Genomic DNA, 26,852 nt, shown 5'->3' with positions numbered 1-26,852 from the left:
GAATATAGCACAATGGGGACTCCCAGGCATTTGTGTCAGACAGAAACTGGGGTTCAAGCCCCAACTCTACTGTCTCCTCCAGAGGTGAGGCTGAGCCCTCTAGATTTTGGCCCTTACCTCCCTCCCCCAGCAAATGCAGACACGCCTGGGGTCACTGTGACACAAAGCGCTGCAGTGCCCAGCCAGTCCTCCTCCCAGAACCTGAGCTCTTTCCTGGGATCACAGCATTAAATGACAATGTTTAGTTATATAAACAAACCTGAAGTTCACAAGCTGTTTTGCAGGAACAGGCCAACCCCACAAACACAGCCTGTAGAGACCTGTCTGGCAAAGCTGCCACTCAAGAAACAGCTCTGTCTCTGTCTCTGTCTTTTAGGGGGAAGAGTCCACATAGCCCTCTGGCCACACTGCTCCAATTACTCCTGCCAGCCTCCTTCCTGGGTGTGGTAGTGTGAGTGGTGACTGCAGGGGAAGGATGCTTCTTCTCTTAGCTAAACAGACTCATCCTTCCAGACTTGGCTTAGGTTTCACGTGATTGGGAAGCCTGCTCTGCCCTCCTACGTGGGAATACAGTCTGGCTGCCCCTCTACGTGCCAGGGCCAGCCATGCATCCCTCTGTTGGACGCTGGCCCCATGTGCATCGCCTATTTACAGGTCTGCTCCTGCTACAAAGCTGTGCTCACTTTCATACAAGGGCTTATGCCAGTATGCCCAATGCCTAGCTCGTGACAGCAACTAAAGAGACTTTGATTAAAGAAAAAAAAAAGGAAAGGGGACAAAGAAGCAAACTGGGCTCAAAATACTCTATGGGAAAAGAACTCCCTGCGGAGTTCATTAAGAAGCAATAAAGGTCTATCACCAATTGCTCTGAACAGCTACAGAAGAGGTTTCTGTATTACTGATTTTACTTTAAAGAGCCATGTTCTGTAAGAAGTTCAATGTGTATTTAAGAGAATTGAATCCAAATTCAGAATCACAAATCCTTCAAAAAACAAATTGTTATATGTTCTGTGGTATTTTTGTGTGTGTTTAACTTGAGCCCTCATCTCCAGAAACACAACCTCTGCACATTTTTAAGGAAACCTGACCACTACGCTTCTGGGAATGCCGGCTCTCGTCTTCTGACTGACCCCTACGAAATGGCTCATGTTTTTGGCATCTGCACACATACACACACTCACACAGTCAGTTAATTCTGGCAAGAGCTGCTGGTAATGGAAGTTGCAGACCAAACAGAGAGAAACAAACCTGGCACGATTCTGAAGAAGGGTGTGTCGAGTCATGTCCTGGCTATACAGACCTCATGCTCTCACACTGACAAAGGATGTGCATCTTAATCAAAAGATACTGAATTGTTACATTAACGTCGCATTTCAAAACATGGAAAGCCTAGAAAATAAGTTTGTGACAATATGGGGCAATAGCAGTTTATATTAATAAAAAAAGGATCACAGACTAAATTTAAGAGCTAACACTATATAAAGCTATTAGAAGGAAACAGGTAGAAATCTTCAGGACCTTGGATTAAACAACCTAAGCTTCTTAGCTATGACATAAATAGCAATATAGAGAAATAAAATACTGATACATATGACAATACAAATGAACCTTGAAAACATCATGCTAAGTGAAAAGAGCCAGTCACAGAAGGACACATGGTGCATGAATACATTTATATGAAATGAGAACAGGCAAATCTATAAGGACAGGAAGCAGACAAGTGGTCGCCTGGGGCTGGGGTAGGGATGGGTGGAGTAGTGACTATTACCATAGTAAGTACGGATTTTCTCTTTGGGGTGATGAAATGTCCTGAAATTAGATTAATGGTGATGGTTGCACAACTCTGTAAATATACTAAAAACCAATGAGTCATAACTTTAACAGGGTAAATTGCATGGTATGTGAATTATACCTCAATAAAGCTGCTATAAAAAAAGTATTGAAATAATTTTTTTCCCAAATACAATGACCAGCATGATCATCAGATAACCTGGCACACGCAGACAGACTGACATAAACAAGAACAAGCACAGCAGCAGATAAAGGAACAGACCCACTAAACTCCACCAAAACCGCATTTGAAAAAACCTTGCCTGGGATGTGCTTGTTATGGAGATAAAAGGCCAAGCAAACATTTCTGCAAAAAACAACTGGGAATTCTAGAATTAAAAATTACCATAACTGAAATTAAGAACACACTGAACAGGAACAAATTTAATAGCAAATTAGACACAGTAAAAAAGAGAAATAGTGAGCTGGAAAGTAATGAGGAAAAATTAACCAGACTAAATTTTTTTTTTTTTTTTTTAAAGGGGGATAGTAGATACAAAGAGGAGAAGTAGAATATAGTGAAAAACTCTAACGCATATTTAAATGTAGTCGGGGGAGGGAAGGAATGGGGCAAAGTTGTATTTTAAGAGAAATGGCTGAAACATTTTCTGAAACTTAGAAAGATGACAACCACAGATTTCAGAAGCCTGAAGAATCCCAGGCAGAATAAATAAAAAAGAATCTGTATCCAGACACAATAAAGTGAAATAAGAAAACCAAAGTAAGAAAGTGCTAGAAGCAGCCTGCAAATGGGGCCAGAATGCCTTTGAATACATGCGTTAAAGTGATTAACCTGAAAGTAATCAGAATAACCCACCATCAAAGACCAGACTATTCAGGTTAACCTATGTTTGTGTACGCTTGAAAAAACACACAAGTTAAAACAAAAACAGATCTCAGAGCAGCTGGCAACAAAACAGCTCAGAAACCACACCGGCCACATACCTTCAGCCACTGCTCGGCCTGCTCCTTGCTCTGCACGGCAAGGACAAGAGGGTCTGTGCCCTGCTGGGTGATTTTCAACTCATGCTTCTTCTTTTTGCCGTCTTTAGGGATATACGTGATGTTGCAGCCTGGGAGAGGCAGTTCCATCTGTGGCTGCTGGTCCTTGGAACTTTTATAGCACTGCATTCAAAAAGAGAAAGAAAAGTCAGGTCATGCGGGAGCGCAGGCAGGAGCACTGATAAAATGTGGGCATAATGAAAATGGAGTGTGGGTGCGGCATCTGGAGGTCTGACCGAATGGTAGGGATGCTTGGCAACTGGAAAATGGACCTGCAGGCTCTCCACCTTCACCACCGCTCCATACCCAGGCTCATCTCCGCGCACATGTAAATACATCTGCTCAGCAACTCAGGAAAGTCTACCAACCACTGATGACATGACCCAGTGGGAAAGGGAAGGCCCTATGCTGACTGGGCTGATGTGCTCGTGGAGCTTTCTCAGCAGGTTACATGAATATGACTCATTAGACTTGCTGAAATAACATGGCCCTGGATACTTTATTCATTGGTATCTGCCCATCTCTTCTCTTCCCTCTTCTGAAGGGCAGATGAATTATTTCATCTGTAAGAGTATAAATATCAGCACATAATATACAACAGTGTCTGCAAGGTTTCCCTTCCAGTTAAGAGGATCCCAAACTCATTCTGCTCCATTTACACAACTACATTTACTCTACAGATTTCACTGCTGGGGTTAAAGAAGACCTAGCTCCTGTCATTCTAGGTTTGTAAAACCTGGAGTCAAGTCTCTGTCCAGATGTGTCCCGCGCCCTGTGGTTTAACTGTAATCCTGGGGACAGAGAGCACACCTCCTTCATGGAAATACATGTGCCCATGAAGGTCAGATATATGGGTCCCAGCTCTGTTACTACTGTAACCTGGGTTCTGGGAAGTTTGTTGAACTGTCTGAGCCTATTTCCTCATTTGTAAAGGAGTTACTAGTACTTACTTCAGTTATATTAAATTATTCATAACAATAACATCTACTATGAATACCGAGTGTTATCCTGATATGAGGCATTTCCTGCAGCTCAACCTCACAGATTCCTGCTTTGCAGATTAAGTTAACTTAGTTCAGGAACTTGGTTTAGGAACTTGGTTCAGAAACTTAGTAAGTAACCAGTAACTTTGGTTAAGTAACTTGCCAAAGTCAGGCAACTAAACAAATGGCAGACCCAAGACTCCAGTCCCAACCCAGATGAGTCCCACACTCCTGATGCTAAGCCATCTACTGATGAAGGGATGGATAGATACCTATTTTTCAGAAATAATTATTTACAGTTCCAAAACCATGGCTCTTGAATGACACATGGATGGAATACATCCACTTTTTAAAAATCACAACTGATGGTTGCCCTGTTTCCACATTCTAAGTGAAAAGTAAACTAACAATACAGAAAAGAAACTTTATAGCTTATATTTTTTCTTAAGCCAAACGCCTCAAAATGACTATGTCATCAGTGATCTGATAAACTGCCACTGGGAAGTGGTTATAGTGGGACTCCCAGGGTAGCTGGCCCTGAAGCAAGGCAGCAGCAGGACATTTACTCAGGTGCCCTTAAGAGCAACACCTGTAGGAGAGAGGGCAGGAAGTAGGACCGGTGGGGAAGCTGCCACGTGGTTCACTGAAAGGCCTCAGTGGGCACCCCACAGGGCTCTGGCACTGGAATGTGCACGGGCTGCCCCACGACACTGGGCCTTCACAGCATGGCATTGATTGCACTGGATCAGAGCCACTGGGAAGGGAGCATGACCTTGGATGAGCTGTCTGCCAGGATCCCTCCCGGCAAGAGAGGGAGCAGGTCCTTGAGGCCTGAAGGGGCTCTGGGCACATCCAGTGTCCACCAGAGAGTTGCCTGGGTGCCAAGGGGAACAGGTTCTGGAAGGTTCTGGAAGGGTATACAAGAAGCTGGTAATGGTGTGCCTGAGGGAAGACAGACTGGAACATTTAAAGCAAGAGATCAGCTTTCTGTTTTCCATTTACAGTTTCTGTGCTGTTTAAACTTGGAGAGCATTTGCTTTTATTGTCACTGCTAATCTTTTCTTCAGTGTCAACAGGGGTCATCTGGGCAGTTGGATCATGGGCCATTTTTGAACCAAAAAAAAACAAAAAACCCTTCATAATAAAAATAACTAACTTTGACTCTGCACTTTATCAAAGACAGTGCTTTCACAGGGTTTTCCATTAATTTCCTCTGAAGTATTTATTGCTCCTCTCAGTGGTAGGTATTAACATTCTGGTTTGAGGATGGGACTTTGGGCAGGAGACAGAGGAAATGAAGAAAGAGGGGAAGGAGTGGAGACAGGCGGAGTAGAGGGGCACAGCGAGGGCGGCACCTCCCGATCGCTGACCCTGCACACAACAGGCTCCCACGTGTCAGAGCTTCTCACAAGAGTCACCAGTGTGTTTTTAAAACATGTATGTAATGTGCCCGCATCTTGCAGCCATTCGGTCGGCTGTTAATAAAGCACCATGTTACTTTTTCATCTTCTTTCCTTTCTTTACTGTAAAATTCCACCATGGCGTCATTTTTGGCATATTCTAAATTTGGGAGATTTTAGGCTATACATGTGGAAAAATCATGTACTCTCATTGTTTAAAAAAAAAATAAACAAAACCATTCATTAACAGATACACAATGTCCTGAGAATCCAGTAAAATAAGATTATCATAATCCACAGGTGTATCTATAAAAGAGTGACCTGCTCCTCTAAACAGTGATACAGATAAAACATCACTTCTCGTGTACTGTTTTAATGACACGGCTTTGAGTGATTTTTTTCTCAAGGTTCATTTGAAGGAAAAACAAAAGGCAAAAACAAATTCATAATTCTAATAATCCACTGAGGTGTCTAAAGCTGGGAAGGAAGGTGGGGATGGGAAGGGAGAGAGGGAGGGGCCTCACACGGTCCTCGAGATGGGCTTGCTTCCCTAGCAGGGTCCCTGCTGCAGCAGCACCTCCAGCAGAGGGCCTGTTTCTAGCCCCTGCCTCTCCACTACTTACCTTAGCTTCCTATTCGGCCTCTCAGTTGAAAGAAAAAGAAAGAAAACAAAAGAGAAGAAAGGGGGGGGGGCAGAGATGGGGAGAGAGAGGAAGAAAGCAAGCAAGCTGGTCTTCAGCTTTCCAGAAGAATTTCCTGTCCTGGCCACGCTCCCTACAAGCAGCGCAGGCGCCCCGCTCCACTTCTGACCTGGCTCTGAGGAATCCACTGACTCACTACAAATGAGAAAATCCATCCTGCAGCTTCTGGCAAGTCAAGCTCTATGCCTTCCCACTGACACAAACCGCAGACACTGCCTGCCGGGAGGGGAGGGTTCTGCCCTCTGCTTGCTTTAGGGGGCTGGCGGAACCTCCGCATTAAAGACATAGCCACGTCCTCCAGCACCGGCTCTCGGCCTGTGGGGCCAGCGTGGGACGCCTCAAGTTCTCCACAAGGGCTGAGGTCTGTGGGCCCCCGCCCCCTCGCTGATGCTAGCTTTGTGGGTATAAGCACAAGGTGAGACTGTTGAGAAAACCCTGCCTCCTACACACGAGAACAACCGTTTGCAAGGTTTTACCAGTAGTTTGGTGTCTTTGATGACGCAGAGCAACTTGGTCCACTGTCCGAAGCGCTTCTTGCGCAGCAGGAAGGCACAGATCTTGGCGTCCTTCACCAGGTCCATGGAGGCCTCCTCCGAGGGCCACTGGTGCCGAGTTTTCTTCCCCTTCCCATCCTCCTCCTCCTCGTCATACGATTCGTATGAGCTACTCATCGCGTCCGAGTCATAATCTGTCAGAAATGGACATAAAGGTGAAGGCCTCCTGACAAAAACCTTTTCTGGGCTTGGGTGTGCCATTCTACCCGTCGACAAGGACAGCATCTGCACTCAGTGTGCTGGGGAAATGTTAATTAATAAAAAGAAAAAACAGCTCCTAGCCTTGGGCAGCCGAAACACAATGGAGAGTTTAAAACTAAAGGGGCTAACAGTTCTGTATGGAGAGAAACCGTTTCTAGACTGTTCAGTACTGGCCGGGCACTCGTCAGTACTCCCTGCTTGTGGGATCCTTGCTGGGCGAGCATTACCCCCATTCTGCGGTGCGCCCCACACCAAGACCCCCGCCACAGAGGTCCCTGTGCTCCTATGCCCGCACCCCCATGTTAAAGTCCTCTCTGGGCTGCAGTGTCCTACTCCCTGTGGGCACCGCCACGCACACAAGCCCTTCCTAAGGTTCTAGATCCAGCGCAAGGCACCCCTCTCCTCCAGGTCACCCTCGGAGCTTTCCAAGGCATTCACACACCCCCATTCTGCAACACGTTAACACTTACATTCACGCGCTGAGGCTCCGGCCCTGTGTGGCTGTGTTTGGAGAGAGAGCTTTTTGAAGATAACAAAAGCTGAATGAGGTTATGTGAGTGGGTCCTACTCTGAGAGGACTGGTGCCCTTTTAAGACGGAAAGAGGGAGAGATCTCGAGCTCTCTTTGCCATGTGAGGACACGGAGAAGGTGGCATCTGTAAGCCGGGAGGACAGCTCTCACCAGACCCGACCATGCTGCACTCTGGTCACAGACTCTTGCCTCCAGAACTGTGAGAACGTAAATCCTATTGCTTTGTCACTCAGTCTGTGGCATTTTGTTGTGGCTGCCCGAGCTAAGACACCAGGCGAAACGTCCCTCCTGGTTGCTTCCACCCAACATGAAGCCTGTTCCATGGCACTGTCATTGCTGTTTGTCTGTCTGTCTCCCACATCAGGCCGTAAGACCCCCGAGGGGAGGGTGATCTTATTGGAAATGGTCATCCCAGCAGGTACAAAGCACCTGGCACAGGCGAGTACACAAGTATTTGCAGGAGGAAGAACTGTTAAGTGAACGTATAGTACACCTGCGAAGCCCTGGAGGGATGCTGGCATGGACAGTGACTAACAGACACCAGTGATGGTCAGTGTTACTACTAACGTCAGCCCTGCTGGCCCACAAGCTCCTTGAGGCCCTGTCCGATTCCTCTCTGGGTCCCCTCCACCCTGGATGCATCTGGAAGGCACTTGCTTTTGAAAGACGTTTGAGGAATGAACACCTGAGCGATGACAAGTGACAGATAAGGAGAAACTTTGGCTGAAGCAACTGGTTGCACAGTTTAGCGAAAGTGGCAGAAGTGGCAGCCCTTCTACAGAACAGAACTCACATTCTGCCCACTAGAACTGAGCTCTAATTTGTACTCTGTAGTCACGCTTGCATCTTAATTCCCTCACAGAGAGCCATTACTAAGAGGGGAAAAGAAAGACTGGAAGTCGAAGTGGAAATTTAAACATGAAAAAGTCAAGACTCCCAGATGCCTGGAGAGGGGACTTTGGTAACAGTGTTGAGAAAGGGCTGAGATGGAGTGACAGAGAGACAAGGACCGGTTAGGCCTGTGTAACACTGTTGCTAAGGATGCCGAGCCTGCACCAAGAAGAGTGTGGGAGGGGGCATTGAGGACCATGGTCACAGGCCACCGTGGGCATGAATGAGACAGAACAGCCCAGACTGTCACCTGTGCTGCTGCTGCACGGGAGCCGTGCCACCTGCACAGGGGAGGTGGAGGGGGTCATACATACAGCTGTGACGCTGCCTGGTGGTAGGAGTGAAGGCTGAATTAGGTGTGAGTTATTGTGTATGATAAACAAATTCTTTTCTTTACCTCTCCCTCCTCCTACCATCTAACATAAGTGCTAAGAGTAGCTAACTGTGGCTCTCGACATTTAAGTTACAGGCTCTCGATGGGGACAGTGTGACTCAGCCAGGAGAGAATGGCCATACCCCCAAAGCAGATGAATGGACTCTGTCCTCGGGGGGAGTCAGGGAGTTTCCGTGATGCAGGCAGTGGTTGCGTGATGCTGTGCTGAACTGTGATTTTGCTGTGGTCTTTACTGGGAAGTTCGCTGTGGTAAGGAGAGGTACATGGGTACCAGACTAACAGAAGATGAATGGTGGTGGTTTTCTAGTGTATCAACTCAGCAAGGCTGGAAGGATATTTCCCCAAATTCCTGTTCTTGGACGATTCTGGGTTCGGGCTGGCCGCAGGAGAAATTTGCACGCCATCTGGAAGGCGGCAAGGGACCGCTGCCAGTGCTCTGAAGGTCTGCACAGGTGCCAGGCGTGGCACAGCACACGTCCTGGTCACTGTCTGCTGTCCTCTGTGTTGGCGTGGGCAGTCACTGGGCCTGCAGCTCCCGCAGGCTCTCTTCTGAGTCCCGGGCCAGGTGCTGCAGCTCTGTGGGACTGCTGGTCACCCACACACCATTGTTCCTCTTCCCTAAGCTTTATCCAGCCTTTCTTTCCCATGGCCGGTCCCACCAGACACGCACCAGCCTGCCACAGGGCTCCTCCTCGGGTCCCCATTGGCACACGGTCTTTCTCCCACAACAAGACATCTCCTCCATGACACATGAGGTTCTGATGCACGGTTCAACAGGGCTGTCGCAAAGTCCACAGTAAGGGAAGGTAGTGTGACCCAGCCTGACCTGCAGGCAGCTGGCTCTGCCATTGTTCTTGGGGGTGGGGCAGTTTATTTAAAAGTAGACATCTGATCAAAGCAGCATGGGTGCCAGCACTGGGCCTTGCTCTTCCCCGAGCACCAGTCCCTGTCACTCCTGCTTCTGGAATTAGTTCAACAAAAGACATCCAACAGTCAGCAGCTGAGGAATGGCCTCTCTGAAGGACAGGACATGACACACCAGTGATGGGGGTGCTCCTCAGGCCAAAAGGTACCAAAGGCCCCCGAAGTCAAGCATAATGTCCCAGACGCTGGGAAATACCCTCATCAAAAGTGTTTACTCACTGCTATTAGAGAAAGGAATCCAGTGTAGTTCTGGATTACTTCAAGCCACGTGACTTCTGTGTGTTTCCTAATTAACTGACTATCTTCTGAAGCAGCAGAAACAGAAATTACTTGAATTTTTCCCAAATAGTCCTTAAATGAAAAAGAAGCTGAAGAATTTAACTTACAGATCTCAGCACCGACATTTCCTAACCTCCCTGCCAGACTGTCCCTGTTCTCCTTCAGGGTCTGACAAATATTTATTGATACTGGGCTCAGGGCTTGTTGGGACTTTCCCAGGAGCTGAGGACACAGGCCTGGTGAGCTAGACAAGGCCCCCTTGCCCTCTGGGGCCTACTGTCCTGCTGGCCTGGGCTCAGTCCATTCCTCCTCACAGTCAGAAAACAGACTGGACGGGGGGGTGATCCTCTAACAACCAAGTGAGGCTCTGCTTATCTACTGCTAGGGAGAAGAGCAGCAAACTCAGTCTCTGTGTAGCAGAGACCAGGTGACAAAGATGATGACCACAGGGCAGGACTGCATGAGAGGTGCACAGGGAGACGGAAGGTGGGTGCACCTGCAGAGGTGCACTGGTGGAGGTAATACACCTGTGCCTATTCCTGTGCTGCAGCTCTTCCTATTATAAGAGCAGCCACTGCACCCCCTCGGTGGACACATACTCAGACCTTAAGCTTCATCACGAGGCAGCCCCACACCACCTGACAGAACATTGAGGAGAATTGATGCCCATGACGCAGGGCCCATCTCAGAGGCAGTGCTGAGAAGACTGTCACTGTCCCCATGTCATCCTGTATCTGTGAAAGCTGGGGTCTAACAAGGAGGGAGGGGCCTCAGAGAGTCCCCATGCAGGTGGCTAATGAGTCGTGTCAAGACAGCTCTAACTCAGGCGGAAATGTCTGGGAAAACCTGTCTGATGACAGCAGCCTCCATGGAGATGTTTATTTGCACCCAGTGACTCTCAGCCCTGTGGACACTCAGCATGGCATAGTAAACACAGGCTACGGGGACAGGCCCTCATGGGTGGGGGCGCACACCCATAAGGACAGGCCACAGAAAGTCCTTTCCCTTCTAACCACAGGAAAGGGGTTTCACTTGGAATCATGTTTCCATAGCAGTGAGCTCTCACTCTGCTGAGTCACAACAACCCGAGTTCCCTGAGGGGCTTGGAAGACACTTTTGACTTTTCTGAGCCCTCTCTGTACCTACCCTGCACATCCACAGTGCTAGGGAGGCCCTGTCCCCTCGTGCCCAGAAAAGCCTGGGCTCCCCCACAGCCCACAGGCCCATCACTCACTTGATGTGATGTATTCTGGAGCTTTCCCGGGACTCAGTGGCACGGCCTCCTCATAATAACCTTCCGGAAGCGAGGACGTCGGCAGCGGGGGCGGCCCGCTGTCAGGGGGCTGGGAACAAAAGGAAATGACAGGGCGTCACGAGAGGAAAATGCCGTGTTTCCAACCAGCAGGTGCTGGCGGCAATTTCTCTTTCCTTTGGACCGTCTCTGGCAAAGAAGAACATCACCCTGCAAAGAGGTTCTGGAGTTCATGCCTAACTGGATCTCAGTGACTGTCCTGTTCATGTCCCGCCTAGCCTGGCCTGGCCACATGCCATTCTCCCACCACACTACCAACAGTGACCAGCTGTGCAGCCCATGTCCTGAGAGCACCTTGTAAACCCAGCTCAGGCACCAAATCTCCTTCCCAAACAGAAGATGGTAATGTACACCCCCAGAACTGGCACAGGTGCCTCTCTCTTTGTCCCCAAAACTATCCCCACACCACTGACCCACCAAGGTCCCCAGGGCTGGCTTCTTCTCCGAGGCCCACCCCACTGAGCTGGGTGCTCTGGGAGCACTGGCACCGTTCAGATCCACCTGGTGCTCATCACAGAGTCGGACCAGGTAAACAGGGACTGAATGAACGAGGAGGCGTCCCACCATCTCACCACACTCCTAACACTGCCAGGGACCCTGTTACAAAGGAAAGAGGAAGTCATCTCTGAGCCATTCTCTACGCGAAACTGCGAATTTTCTCTGGAGAAGGAATCTGATCCTTACGAACACATTCCTGTCAGGTTCTTGTCAGACTCTGAGATCAGGGTCCCAGAGTGCCGGAGCCGTGATGTAGAACACAGGGGAGCGGCAGGCTTGGGACTCGCCAGGCTCCACATGTCTTAGGACCCCAAGGAAGCCCCCTTCTGCTCCCCAACTCAAGGACTCTAATGTAGACCAACCTCTCTTCCTACAAACACCTCCAGGCTCACTGGTCATCCCTCACTCACTGGTCCTGATGCCAGTGGAAAGGGCTGCAGGAAAGGAGAGCCAGCACTGGCCCAATACCTGCCGTTTGCCTGGCACAGCACAAAGTGCCAGTGCTCTGGTCACAGGCTGCAGCAGCCAATCCATCCAGGAGCCTTCGAGGTAGAATCTACAGCACCTTCTGTTTCACAAACATGGGAAGTGATGCTTGGGGTCACTGAGTCTGTCCAAAGTGGACGCTACTCAACCACAGAGCTGGGGTTGCAAACACAGGTCTGTCTGCTAAAGATCTTTCTCATTTTCATGTTCTATTTCCCTTCTGTCACCCGGTCACACTACCTATATTCTGTAAACAAACTGCAAAGACGTTGCTGAGAATAGGACAGAGCCCCCAAACTGAAGGTCCATCAAGTTAAGCTCCAAGTAGAACAATGTTCCAAAGAAATTGTAAGGTGTTTATAAATGAAGTCTCCAGAATGTGAAATCACCCCACTTCCCATGTAGCTCGGCGCTGACTCCAAGCCCTCGTGATGACTCATCGCCACTGTGCATCCAGCCCACCCTTCCTCTGGCCAGACGGAGAGAGATGGCTCACTCATGCCCATTTGCACTGTATCCCTTCCCGTAGCGAAGGCAGTGTCCCCTCACACCCAGTCCTGTTCCCTAACTAGTAAGCCCGATCCCTCTGCATTCCTTGCCCACAGCTGGCTTCTGGCTGCATTGCTCTGGTCTCACGCGGCCCAAGCCAGGCCCCTCACTTCCTCCTGAAGAGGCAGTGCCTCCAACAGAACCTGAGATCCGCGCTCGGCCCAGGCCCCGGGCAGGGTCTGAACAGGAGTCTGTGCAGGAGTTAAAATCTCTGCTTGTTGCTCTTGGAAAAGAGCTGTTTGATTCACTGAGTGTCTCTATTCATGAAATGGAGGGTGTTTCAACTTCCTCTGAATGTGTTGAAACAGTCATATTATTCACGTCCAGGAACACATTGTGGAGAGCTGACTCAAACAAATGGATCGGCACAGACTCCCTTCCAGGGGCTGCAAGCAATGCACAGACATGTTCTGTGAGCTGCTCCCTCTCTAAGCTGATGGGTTTCTTGCCAGACTTTCAAACTCTACTGGTGGCCATGCATTTGGCACAACCTTTCAATGGGCATGCCCTTAGATCCCATAATTCCACTGCTGGAAATACATGCCAAGAAGGTCAAATGGTCACGTTAGCAAAAATGTATAAAGATGCTCAATAAATGTTAGTTTAGCAGAACCTCACATCTAAATGTCCGCCAAGAGAAGCTTGCTTAGAAACAAAGACACCCCTGGGTGGACATTAAAGGGCCCACACATCTCTACACCCATCTGCTTGAAAAATCCCTGCTAGATGCCATTCCATGAAGGGAAACAGGTACTGTGCTATGCTTACATACCTACAGACAGAAGGACTTCATCAAAATGCTAACTTGTGGTTGCCTCTTTTTTATGCATATCTGTATAGCTTGGATTCTCTATATAGTATTTATCATTTTTAATATCAGGAAAAAAATTAAACTATTTGCACTTTGAAGTAATAACCCTCAAAAAATAGAGGAGCACTCTCTCTCCAAAAGGATCTGCATTCCACTCCCAAACACCACCTGTCCTTGAACCTGCCACAAGTCCCCAGCCACTGGGCAGAGGGGTGTGGTTTGTTCAGGCAAGCATGGGAGAGGCTGGAGAGGCACAACCTGTGAGGTCTGCCACTGCTTAGAGCAGGGGTGGGGAACCTTTTTTCTGCCAAGGGCCACTTGGATATTTATAACATCATTTGTGGGCCATACAAAACTATCAACTTAAAAATTAACTCTAGTAGTTTTATAGCAAGTAACAACATGGCTTGGAGGTGGCATGGCTTGGCTGCCACAACCCCAAGCAGTGTTGCTGACAATAGGCTGGATGTGAAATTCAAAGAACAGAGCTTGAACAAATCACACATCTTCACTGGGCCCCAACCTCCCTTTAGGAATGATGGGTATGCATCCTATTCACATGTTCTCAGTTAATGTGGGGGTTCTCTGAGATCAAGGTGTCAGGATTAAATAAAATTATAAGTGAAAAAATAACAAGCATGATCCAGATACATGGCAGGAATAAGTAGGGGCTCACTTCCTCTGTGCCCCCTAAAATGGCCATTACTGAGTACCCACTGGGCATCAGCCACGTGAGGGGGCCCAGGTAGGACAAAAATAAACAAGATACGGCCCTGCTTTCCTGCAGCTCTAATCCTGGGGTAGAGATACTTAGAAGAATTGTAGAGGAAGTGAACATTAGGAAGAGAATTGTCAAGCAACCATCTTTGCTCTAACTTTGAATGAATGTCCAGTTCCCCTGAGTAAGCAATTCAGAAAGTGGCGAAGGGCAGAAAAGGGTGAATGGGACAAGAAACCTGCACATGTGAGCAGGCCCAGACTGGGGTAGTGGCAAAGAACTCCAGAACGAACTCTGAATGCATAAGATCAAATAAAGTGCATATTCCTGGAATATGTATATATTTTTCTCCTGACAAAAAAAAATTGATTTTTTTTAATCCCAGAAGAAGCATAATAAGAAATATCAAAGTTTCAGACTACGGCATTCAAATGCAGTTAACCCAGAAAGAGGGTCAAGTCCCTGGGCTCTACTGTCATAGTTTTGCCTGCTAAATCCTCTGATTTCTTAAAATCTGAGAACAGATTTTCATGGACCTATAGCTGCAGTAATTTTCATAGAAACACCTGCCTCCTGAGGGAAGGACACTTCCAGCCTCCCGCTCAGAGTTCCTAGCAGCTCCTACAACCCTCAATAGAGGCTTCTTTCCTTCCAGAATTGGGCTGTCACCACCTGCCCTGGAACTGAAAGTGAGCCAGGTGACCAGTGACCTTGCTGCGAGGGCGGGACAACTCACCAGCCAAGGCTGCGGTATCTCCGGCAGAGGCATCTGGGGCGGGGCCGGCAGGCTGCTGGGGGTCTCCTGCTTCGGAGCATGGTCTTTCACTTCAAAACCTGAGGGTCAACCAAAACCAGAAGACTGAGTGAGGAGGAGGAGGCGGCACTGCATCAGCTGTCACTTCCTCAGCCCTGTGCTAACTCTTCACAAACACTATCTCTGATCCTTCTCGACAACCCTGCAAAGTAGGTGTTTCTGGTCTCCATTTTATAGGAGAGCCTATGGCTGGCAAAAATGGTTAAAGAACCTAACTGAAGTATTAACAGGTGGCAATGACGGAGCTGGTAGCAAAGCCCATATTCCCCTACTGTGCCACGTGGCCTCTCAAGGACAACTTGCTCACCTGAATTCCTACTCGGGTTGGCACCTACCCATGTACTAAGGGGGCACATAGTTTCCTGGGAATCAGTAAGTGTGTATTAAGTGCCCTCTTAAACTCAGATACTGTAACAGACATACTTTATTACTGGCATGGCTGATACAAGCTAACCCCCTCAGGGCACTCATATTCCAGCTGGGAAGGCAAGTATATATACAACTGACTCTCAGAAAACGTGGTGAGCACTATACCAGTGAAGGCAAGAAGAAGGAGCTAGATTTAATTTGGGCACAGTACTATTTATATGCCAAGAGCTCACCTGGAAAGACCTAGTAAAACAATCACTTAACAATGATCATCTATAAATGAGTCAAGCACAGTGCTATAGGCTATCGGAAAAATATGGGAAGTCAAAGTCCCTGACCTCCAGAAGCTGCAACACAGACCAGAATACTGGCAGAGAACTGGAAACAATAAACAAAGGAAGGAAAGGAAAGAAGGAAGGGAAGGAGGGAGGGAGGGAGGGAGGGAGGGAGGGAGGGAGGGAGGGAGGGAGGGAGGGAGGGAGGGAGGGAAATGGAAACACTACCACTAAAACAGTCAGTGGGTGAGTTTTAAGCAAATTAAAGAGCTGAGGAGAGAATTAGTGAATTGGAAAATATCAGAAGATACATCAGAATGAAGCATAAATAACCAAAGGATTGGAACTCATTGGACAGAGGAAGAGAGGAAGGGAAATGGGGGAAAAGACAGCAACTCCTGTGGCAAGAGGCCCTAGAATGGCTGAGGGAAGGGTGTACGCAGAGGGAATGAGCTTGAAGAGAAATGCTATCTGAGTGTCTACTGTGGGTCAGGCACTGTTTGGACATATATTATCTCATTCAGTTCTGACAACAATCTTCTAGGTAGGTGCTCACATCTGCCCTTTTCACAGAAGAAAAAACTGAAGTGTAAAGAGATTAAGTGACTTCTGCAAGGTTACATGCTTGGTGACAAGCCAGGAACCAAAACCAGTTAGTCTACATTGCATCTGACCTTTAAGAAGCTCACTGAGTTTTCGTGCAGTATCAACGAAGAATACTCAAGATTATCTGAAGAGGCATCAAAATACTCTTTTCCAACCACATACCTGTGTGGGGCCAGAGTAGACACACATGGAAGAGTCCAGGCAGGGAAGCAACAATATCCTTTCAATAGTGAACACTTCATACTTGTCCCCAGAACACAGTCCTGATCCTGTGCTCCCATCTGCCCAGGGCCTCATGTGGCTACCAAATCCCTCGACCCGAGATCCAGAATGCACATCTAACTGTGTCATACCACGGCTTCATACACTGAAAACCAATGAACTGTACACTTCAAATGGGTAGAGTATGTATGTGAATTATACCTCAATAGAGCTGTTGAAAAGAAACCCTTACATCTCATCCAGCTGTCTCCTACAGAGTTTCCCAGTCTAACCTGGGATCCTCCAAGAACTGGCCCTGCCCTGCCCCACTTTCTCACTGAACTGAACTGGATTCCCTCCTAGGACTCTCCTTACACGCTAATGCTTGCCACAACATACTTACCAGGCTTACCACTACTTGCTTTTCTGTCCTACCCACTGGGCATAAAAGCAGGCCTGAGGCTGCTCTCTCTACAAGGGCCTGCTTGCAAGGATGGCCCTTGGCTGGCATCTGGGAACATGGACTTCAGAAGTGCTGCCATCATCCCTAATTGCCAAGGCTGGTTCACTGTGCCTAGACTGTTTGTGCAAAAAATGTGGTTTACACCAAACACCGGCTGTGGTAGTGAATTCTGTGTGAACTTGACTGGGCTGAGGGATGCAGAGAGAGCTGATGGAACACTGTTTCTGGGTGTCTGGTAGGATGCTTCTGGAAGAGATTAGCATTTGAATCAGTGAACTGAGTGAAGGGGCAGCCCTCTTCCACGTGGGTGGACATTATCCAATCAGTTGAGGGACCAGGGACCACAAAAAGGTGGAGGAAGAGCAAGCAGGCTCTCTCTGTGAGCTGGGACATCCTACTTCTCCTGCCTTCTGACACCAGCTCTCGAGCTTTGGGACTCAGATCAGGACCCACGCCATTAGCCCTGATTCTGAGGCCTTCAGACTGAGACTGAGTTCCACTGTCACTGTCCTGGGTATCTCCTTGCAACAAGGTCATGGGCCTTCTCAGCCTCCATAACCACATGAGCCGACCCCTAAAGTTAATCTCCTCACTTGCTCTCTCTCTTTCTGTCTTAGGAGAGCCCTAATAAACCTGCTTTCCTGGGAGTCTGGAATTTTGGTGGCACACAGATTGCACGTTTGTGTTGCTGAGGGAAGAGTTGCGTGCTGTGTGACACTCAGGGAGAGATCGGCATAAGGAAGCTACACATGGACTCCTCCAGACCATGCCTATCTTTCCCCTGCAACCTGGCTGGGCACCCTCAGTACTCCTGTAATAAATCCTGGGCATGAGAAGGTACAACTATATGCTGAGTACTCCTCGTGAATCTCCGAGTATTGGGGTGCTCTGGGGGCCCCCAATACACCCACTCTTCCTTTAGCTCCTTAAAGGCTTTATCTTTCTACACCGAGAGACTACTGCAGTCCCTGGCACATAGTAAAACCTTTGATGACAACTTGATGACTAAACAAACCCATAAGTTAATAAACAAATGAGTATGTTTTAGGAAAGGGTGGAGGTGAAGGTGGTTTGGAGGCTCAGGAGACTGGGGGGAGGACGAGAGTTCAGTGAGACACACCTTTGGACGACTGTATCCGCAGCAGGATGTCCGTGATCACTGCCTTCTTCTCCCTGACAGTTGATGTTAGATATTCATGGTCCAGAAGTTCAAGAAAGAGACGAAGTTCAACTATTAACTCCTCCATTGCTGAAAACAAAGGACGAAGGTACTATTAGACCCACTGATTTCCAAATGTCAAAATATAAATGCTAGATTTGACTCAAAGCATTTCATGTCCAGCTTGATGGCTGAATTTTTATTCCAACATTAAAACAAGTTTGCTGAAAACTGGGTCCACTAACAGACTCATGCATCCTCTTCTGACAAATGTGCTACTCCTCCACTTGTGCTTGAGGCAACAACGTTGAGCTGGCAGATGCTCCAGAGCCATGTTGCCAGCAGATGGGAGTCACGACCCAAACGCCTGACATCATCACGGTGTCAATTGCACGATATTAAATTTCAATGTCAAGAAGGAGATGGTAGTTTCAAATGCCAAATAGTTTTCCAATAATCACTAGGACATGGTTTTGGAAACTCAACACCCGACTCTACTTTTATAGGGCTGGCTCCATCCCCAGGCAGGCTGTGCACGTGTTTATACAATTACGACAAAGGGTGCTGGCTGCAAGGAGGACTTACAAAGCGTGCGTAGGCCTGGCTTCCCATCATGTCTTCCTTCTAGGGCTGTGGCAGCCTCTCCCTCTCACATCCACAGCTCTGAATTACGTGGCTTATGTCAGCACGTTTTAAGTCATCATAAAGTTTTAAATCATGCTGCCTACCTCTGATGGATTCCTTTCAGGGAGCCCGCAGATCAAGCTATTCTCATAATAGTAAGACATTACTCGCCTTTTTCTGCACTGATGGTGCAAATGAGAGGTGCCTAACCTGCTGAAGTCTTAGTCAAAGCAGTGACACTAAACTGTCCTGGTGGTCACTGCATCCTCACCAGACACCCATAGTCCAAAAACTGAAACAAACACTACTTTCTTCACTTGGAATGTCTTTGCTGACCCTGATGAAGCAGGAAAAATCACTGCTTTCATTAAATCCCAACCCTGAAGACACACCTTTAATACCCGGTGGAATGAGTAGAAAGTGCGAGTGAGCCACTTCTGCAGCCTGAGGTAGCCTGGCTGTCTAGAGAGAAAGTGTGACTTTCTGATTCATATCATGCAGTGTGTTGACACTGGGAAGGTCCACCCCACTCAGTCACACAGCCACACATGGGTGAGATACACCTAACGTGGATCAGGCTGAAATTCTCTAACCTAACAAACTGAGCTGCTCTTTCTGATACAGCTTGAGTCCACACTGCAGCTGACCTTTAAAAAACTGGCACTTGTCGGATATTGGTGTAGTATCAAAGAAAAACATCCACAATTTTCCGAAAAGGCACCAAAATACTCTCTTTTCCAACCACACATTTGTGTGGGGCCAGATTTTCTCATGTACTGCCACCAAAGCAGGGTTTTGTAGTGACGGGAACGCAGAAGCATGTGGGAGAGCCCAGGTTGCCTCTATGAAGCCAATACTGCAAGGACCTACCTGCAGAAACAGCAACAATGCACTCTCACAAGCTCTCTCATCTGTTAAGTATGGCTATTTTTCATAAATGTATATTATTTCTAAAATGAATTAATATCTCAGAAGTCTGCCAGTTCTAAATGCTAGTATGGTAAATATCTATAGATATCCCCACATAAATAACAGCTCTTTGGGGCTTTCAATCCATATTTCGAGACCAAAAAGTTCTAAACAAAAAAGTTCGAGGACCACTGGTTTATGACATTCTTTCCAAATGTACTTACTATTCTACAGTCTACAACACCTCCCACAATTGAAGACCCTGACTGAGGCCAGCATGTGTAACTACCAACAGATACACAGCATCTGACCAATGTAGTGTCTCAAACCAATGGGGAAATGATAGAGTCAGGACAACTGGTAGTAACTGGGAAAAATAAAATAAAATTGAATACTTCCTTTACATCATATACCAGGAAAAAACTATAAAGATACTTGAGAATCAAATATTTAAAAATATTTTTAAATGCAAGCATCAAATAAGCACCAAATGCAATCAAATATTTAAAAATATTTAAAAATGCAAGCATTCAAGTCCTTGAGGAAACAGTAGGTGAATTCTTTTATAATCTTGGTATGGAAAAGATTTTCTAACTACTGCTCAGATTCAGATGTAAAATGAAAAGACTAATCAAGGAGGCTACATAGAAATAAAAGCATGAGGCCTGGACAGCAGATGGCATGTCCTCTTTCCTCCTTCCGCCTGTCCCATGACCTTGGGGAGTAGCACTTCCGCTGCCTGCCTGCCATACACCACTCTTCAAGCTGACAGTCTCTAGAGGCTGGGGCACTGGGGACTGTTGTTTCATAAAACCCCATCTCATGTCCCTGAGGACCACTGGGCCACATCTGAGGCTCCAATTAAGACAGACTGTGAAACATGGCTGGCCCCAGAACCAACCTGCATTTCAGGAAACTGCCCTTGTCCCCTATCTTCTTTTCAATGACTTCTCCTGACCTTGTATCAGATTAACCAGCTGCTGCTTCTTTGCCCAGACCCATCTCCTTCCCTCCCCGCCTTGTGTCACTCTGTAGCTCTTCTGAAAGCATCCATCAGGTTGCTTTTGGCATTGACCTTGGCACTCTCTGCTGCTCTCTATAGGTGTGACCTAACCTGCACATCCCTGTCTGGTCCCTCACACACACACCAACCTCACCTCTTTAACCAGGTGCCTCTTGCCTACCTACCCATCAACACTCAGCTCTGTTACCAGCACCTCAGCCTGCCTTCACCATATCTCACATCACATCATAACTGTGGGTGAATGTCTGCTCCACCAGTCAGCAGGCAGTGTGAAGTCAGGGACCGCATGTGACCTCTCCGTGCACCTAGATGCCTAGCAAGACACCTGCCAGGAAGCAGCACCCAACAGACACTCAATATGTGTTTGCTGGGTTCACTCACTGTTTGTTTCTAAATCTCCACAACAGACCAAATTCCTGAGATTTGTTTGGAAGAGAAAGTTGCAGAGAAAAATACCAGAGACCTTCCTCTCAAGAGTAACTGTGTCTCCTATGGTATTTTTAGAACACACACATCAAAAGCAGTGCAAGACAGATTCTGACAAGTTCATTTTCTCAAACGAGCTGATCACCTCCTGGACAGGGCCTTCTCTGCTGAGACCTCGGGCGCCTTGTGAGGATACTCAGACGTGTGCTTGGTGAGGGACTCGGAACTCATGTGGCAGGGAAGCAAGGAGCTGCCACTCAAGGGAGGCACTACATATTTTCCCTTATAGGGTTACAGTGAAGACTCTCAGAGCAGTTCCTGCAAACACATCCACAGGCCTCTGCACATAATCTAACTGGGCTGCCCAGAGGTTGACCTGGGAAATCTCAGAGCAAGCGGCACCGCATCAGATCCTATCTGGCTGGAAAGACATAAGACTCCAGATGACCGACCGTATCTGCATGTCTGATGACGGAGCACAAGCCCCCCACCTCTTTGATTCCCAGACCGTTGTCTAGAGCGTGGGGACAACAGCTACATGCCCAGCAGCCTGCTGTGGGGAGCCGACAAAAGCCTGTGAATAGAAGCTTGTGACTTCAGAGACAGTCACTCAAAGCTGGTTTCATCCAAATCTGAAGAGGGAAAGCAAGGCCTCTGCTTGTCACTCCTGTCTGAACAGGACTGACAGTCGCAGCTCAGTCTCAGCACTGGCCCTGAATCTGAACATGAACCTGTAACACAGTTGCCCACATCCCAGAGGAAAGCCTGCATTTCTAGAAGGGCCTGTATGCCTATGTCTACTCTGATCCTGAGAATCGGTCTTTCTGCACTATTCAGAGCCAGTGAGGAGTTCCCCAGAGGAATCACTGTAAAAGTCCACAGAACACATTCTTTTAGGAAGATATCATGATTCGCACAAGTCCGATTAATATGTGGACGAATGACTTAAGCCCTAAGTAAAAACATCCTCCCATTGTTTTGTAGAAGGCAAGAGACAAAGCCCAGACCCACACATGCTGTTACTAATCACAGTGATATATGTGACTGGAAAGCACCACAGGGCCCACACCTCCTCATTCTGAAGCTGATTCCTAGGCTGGCAGGTCAGGACTCTTGCTCAAAACCAAGCTGGTTGCTCACCAAAGTTTTAAATATGATACTGAGAGCATCGTATTTTCATCTCATTTACATCTGTTCCATTTAATTCAGTAATAAGTTGTTAAACACCAACCATGTTCAAGACACTGTACTCAAAATTTAAAGGCAAGCCCCTGACACTCCAGCTTCACAGTGTAGAGGCAGACCAACATGTGGACGCATAGAACCACTGTTCCATGAAAGGGAGAGGTTTTCAGAAAAAGTGGCCTCGATGAATCTCCATTTTTTAGAGATAATTCCGGAGCAGCGCTAAGGATGACTGGTGTAGGGAGAGGTCGGAGCAGAAAGAGGCAGGCCTACCCGAGGGAATATGAAGAATGACAGCAATAGCAGGATGGAAAGGAAAATGCAAATTTAAGTTCTATTTACTGTAAGATATTTTAAATATTTATCTAAAAATAACAACTCATTGCACAAATGTTTAGGTGCCTAAGTGTGGGGCATACAATAATAAGCAAAACAAACATAATCTCTACATTCAAGTTAGAGACAGATAGTATGCAAGGAAATACAAACAGCCAGAAATGAAGGGGACTCTGTGAAAATGCATGTAGCCAACAACTTTATGTTAGATTTCTTAGTTCCAAATCCCTACTTCATCTGAGGTCATCTGCACTTAAGAAAGACTTTGTATTCACAAAAGCCAAAGATGGGAGCAGCCCAAGTGTCCCCTGATGATGGGTGGATAACTGTAATGTAATCAGTCCACATAGTGACATATTGCTCAGCCTTCACAAGGAAAGAAACTGACACCTGCTGCCACATGGATGAACCCTGAAGACATTATGCCAACTGAAACAATTTCGGCACAAAAGGACAACTATTACATGATTCCACATATATGAGGTCCCTAGAATAGTCAAATCCATAGACACAGAAAGTGGAATGGTGGGTGCCAGGGCTGGGGAGGGGGACAGGAGCTATTTTAACAGGCAGAGTTTTAGTTTTTCAAGATGAAAGGAGTTCTAGAGACAATGGTGGTGACGGCTGTATAACAATGTGAATGTACTTAATGCCACTGAACTAGACACTGAAAGTTAGTCAAAATGGCAAATATTATATTATATAACTATATAATGCAAAAAACATGGTTCCATTTCCCCAGCCCATGAACACGCGAGTGCTCCCAATCACCCACTGAACACAGTTTTCAACCTTGTCCAGCAGTGAATCCCCTTGTCAATCTGGCCTTGTTCCTTATAAACCCACCACCTTCCATACTCCGCCTCATGTCTCCGTGTGGCCTGACCCAGCTTCTACTCATTCCTGTCAGAACATTCCTCATGCCCCTGCCTCTGACCCCAGCTCCTGCTTTCTGAAACACGCCTGCCCTGGCACGCATCTTCTCTACAATCCAGATTCTCTAAGGGCCCCAGATGCCTCCTGCTCTGCAAAGCCTCCACAAACCAACTCACTGCAGGCTGAATGCCTCTTGTCCATTCTTCAGTTCCTCGTCTGTCTACTCACTTGCCAATGTCTCTATAAAATAGTAAGCTCCTTACTAGCAAGGAACCATTAAAAAGTGAAAGAGAAAGTAGTTCTGTTTGTAATAGCATTAAAATGCACGAACTACTAAAGGGTAAATTTAACAAAACACATGGGAGGCCCTCCACTGACAGCTACTGGCCAAGGTGCTGAGGAACCTCATGAAGACTCAAAAGGAGAAATGCCATGTTCATGTGTTGGAAGATTCCACACTGCTAATATGCGAATTATTCCCCCCAAAATGAATATACACACTTGGCACAATCCCAACCAAGATCTCAGCAGCATTTTTTGCAAAAATGCTGAACAAAAAACAAAACAAAAACAAAAACACCCCACACAAACTAATAGGCATATTCTAAAATGCAGAAAATGAAATGAGCTACAGCAGCCAAGCACTCGGGGAAAAGAACGATGCTGGAGGACTTAAATTAAGCACTTCCAAGGCTAATTATAAAGCTAAAGTAATCAGTCCAGCGTAGGGTTGGCATTAGGATAGATCAGTGAAACAGAACAAAGTCCAGAAATAAACCCACACATAAATGGCCAATTGAGTTTTGACTAAGATGCCAAGGTTCAGTGGGGAGAGGACAGTCTTTTGAATGAATGGTGCTGGACAAGTGGATATCGACAAGGGAAAAACTGAGCAGCACCCTTGCATCACACCGTATACAGAAATTAACTCAAGTGGATCAGAGCGCTAAATATGAAAGTAAAACTATAAAACAGCTAGACAAAAACCTAGAAATTATCTATGAATTTGCAGTAGGTCAAGATTCCTTAGGACACCAAAAAGTACTAATATAAAAGAAAAAATTAATAAACTGGACATTGGGGAAGAAATTATTAAGAAAATACGTGCAACATGTGTGTGACAAAGTGCTGACACCACCACACAGACTACTGAGAACATACACAAAGAACAAAAAAAAACAGGCAGAGGAGGCACAAACATTTCCACAGAAAAGACACAGCGACCAACAAGCACAGGAAAGGGGCTCATCTCATTATCTCAGGTTAGTGCGACTCTCCTATACACCCAGGAGAACGGCCAGGAGGACAACCCTGCTGAGATCCAGCCTTGGCAGACTGCAGAGCAGCGGGAACCTTCGTCCTCACTTGCTGGGAGCCCACACGGGACAGTGCGTTAGAGAGCAGTCTGGCAGCCTCTTACAAAGTTAAACGTACACTTGCCATGTGATCCAGGAACTAACTAGGTATTCACCCAGCAGAAGTGATTGCATCCGTCCACATGAAAACATCAGCAGTTTTGCTGAGAACCACCAAGAACTGCACACAAGCTAAATGGCCACGAAGAAATAAGCGGAAGAATGAACTGTGATATACGCATTCAATGGAAAATGTCTTACAATAGTAAGAAACTATCCATATGCATAACTCAGATGCATCTCAAAAAGGAGCTACATGAAAGAAGCTAGACACAGGAAAAAAGGCACACTGTGTGAACCCACTGCTATGAAATTCTAGAACCAGTAAAACTAACCTGCAGTGCAGGCGGCTGCCTGGGTCTGGGGGGAATGGATGTGTTCTTTTGCCTTCATGGACTGGGACTGTGGGCAGAAGACCAGCACATTCAAGGTAGAGAATTAAGAGTCAGAGGGAAAACCCTACTTGGTCAAGGTGAGGTAGAATCAAGCAGGAGACATACTGCATGTTGTATCTGATAATGCTAGATAAAAGGAATTCACCTATGGTAATTCACCTAGGTAAGATCTAGGTAACTAGAATTTAAAGAAAAGATTTCCTCACACAACAGCAATAAACAGGAAACAGGATCGCTGAACTGGCTGAGTACATTAGGGGCTAGCTCTGTTTCTATAAGGAACGAGCCGAGTTCCTGAGAGCAAAGAGAGCCGGGAAGCCCTAAAGACCTGAGCTCTTGAACTTCCCGCAGGCTGTTTCATCTTTATCCATGAAAGGGTTTTTCTTCTCAGCAAAGGAAGGAGTAAAAACAAACAAAAGGGAAAAAGGAAAGGAAGACTGAACTTAGAAACCTGGTCTCATTGAACACCACAGGCTCTGGTGCTGAAGCTCAGGGAGAACCAGGAGAGAGGAGGTAGGGGAGAAAGAGGGAGGTCCAGGATCATTAGGATTCTTGGCCAAGCTGTAAAATACATTTCCAGGAACAGACACAATAAATATTTTCTAGTAAACATTATCATTTTGCACTTCCGAGGAGACTGCATGCATCTCCCCAGCCCCTATTTTGTGTGATTAAAAAGCCTAACCTAAGTCATCTGAAGCTGTACCTTTACCTCTGGTGGAGGAAGTGGAGGCAGCAGCTTCCAGGAACCTCTGAGTCACTGGCCTTTTCCACTGAGTGAACCTTAATCACCTGTAACCCCCAGACCATTTTCTAACAGCACCTCTGAGATGGCATCTGCTCGGCATTCTGGCTTTGCCTTCTGACAATCCCAAGGTTCTGCAATTCATGCATTTTGGGCTGCTCTCTGATCCCAGACAGCTGGGCTGACACTGCGACCATCAGTCTAGAGGGATGGGAGGAGGGGTTCACACGAAATATTGGGGTGTAAATACCCTCCTCAAGACTCACAGGCGGCAGGAGGGGGAGGGTCCAAGCATATGGTGTGAAACAGATAAAACGAATACTTCCAACCAATGAGAGCTTTAAATGTCATCAGTTATAAATGTCTCACACAGGAGAAACCGAGGCATAGAGCTGGAGGGGTTTCCCAGCTCCACTGCAAGGGAAGTACCTTCAGTCTAGTATTCTGAACTGATCTAGGACTTTGCACACCACCCATTAGTGGGCCCTAATACCCTTCTGTCAGGAAAATAACACTGAGTTATGACTCTTACAAGATGCCTGAAAAGCCTCCACCGCTCTAAAGTTGTGTTGTTACACTTTCAGTATCAAAAATCTGAAGATAAAAGCATTTTTAAAATGCTTCCTTTCTGTCTCCATGCCCTGAACCAGTGCTTCTCGACTTTCCTGGGAACACAGCTCAGTTGGGGCTCTTGTTAGGATGCAGATCCTGATTGCCCAGGTCTGGGTGGGCCTGAGAGTCTGCATGTCTGACGAGCTCCCAGGGGACGCCCTGCTACTGGTCCATGGTCCAACTCTGAGCAGCCGGGCCCTGCACCATACTGAATCTGAGAGCGTGTTTCAAATGCAGGGGTGAACCACAACAGCGATCCTTAAGTAAGGGATATGCCGCTGTCCGCACTCACTTGCCACCCGTGACCTCACGAACACCATGGTCTGCCACAGGAAAGAGCCCACACCACCAGCC

At 47.2% G+C, this 26,852-nt stretch overlaps 2 protein-coding genes across 5 annotated transcripts in view; one reads left to right on the top strand and one right to left on the bottom strand.

The window, feature by feature from the left end:
- SORCS2 (sortilin related VPS10 domain containing receptor 2) overlaps nucleotides 1–26,852 on the top strand; it is a gene marked incomplete at its 5' end in the record, with an annotated part of 364,973 nt that overhangs the window by 295,242 nt on the left and 42,879 nt on the right. The gene's annotated exons all lie outside the window — the stretch shown is intronic.
- Nucleotides 1–26,852, bottom strand: part of AFAP1 (actin filament associated protein 1) — a 101,450-nt gene that overhangs the window by 40,897 nt on the left and 33,701 nt on the right. For all 3 annotated transcript variants that reach the window (XM_081131663.1, XM_081131661.1, XM_081131662.1), the window contains 5 exons: nucleotides 17,913–18,041; nucleotides 14,801–14,898; nucleotides 10,925–11,033; nucleotides 6,393–6,604; nucleotides 2,776–2,955 (listed from right to left, as the gene is read on the bottom strand). In XM_081131663.1, the coding sequence (XP_080987789.1) occupies nucleotides 2,776–2,955; nucleotides 6,393–6,604; nucleotides 10,925–11,033; nucleotides 14,801–14,898; nucleotides 17,913–18,039 (726 nt within the window). In that variant the 5' untranslated portion in view covers nucleotides 18,040–18,041. The remainder of the gene's footprint in view (nucleotides 1–2,775; nucleotides 2,956–6,392; nucleotides 6,605–10,924; nucleotides 11,034–14,800; nucleotides 14,899–17,912; nucleotides 18,042–26,852) is intronic.

This window comes from Miniopterus schreibersii (genome assembly GCF_964146895.1).
Source record: "Miniopterus schreibersii genome assembly, chromosome: 1".
NCBI classification, from domain to species: domain Eukaryota; kingdom Metazoa; phylum Chordata; class Mammalia; order Chiroptera; family Miniopteridae; genus Miniopterus; species Miniopterus schreibersii.
This window is presented reverse-complemented; position numbering and strand designations above follow the sequence as displayed.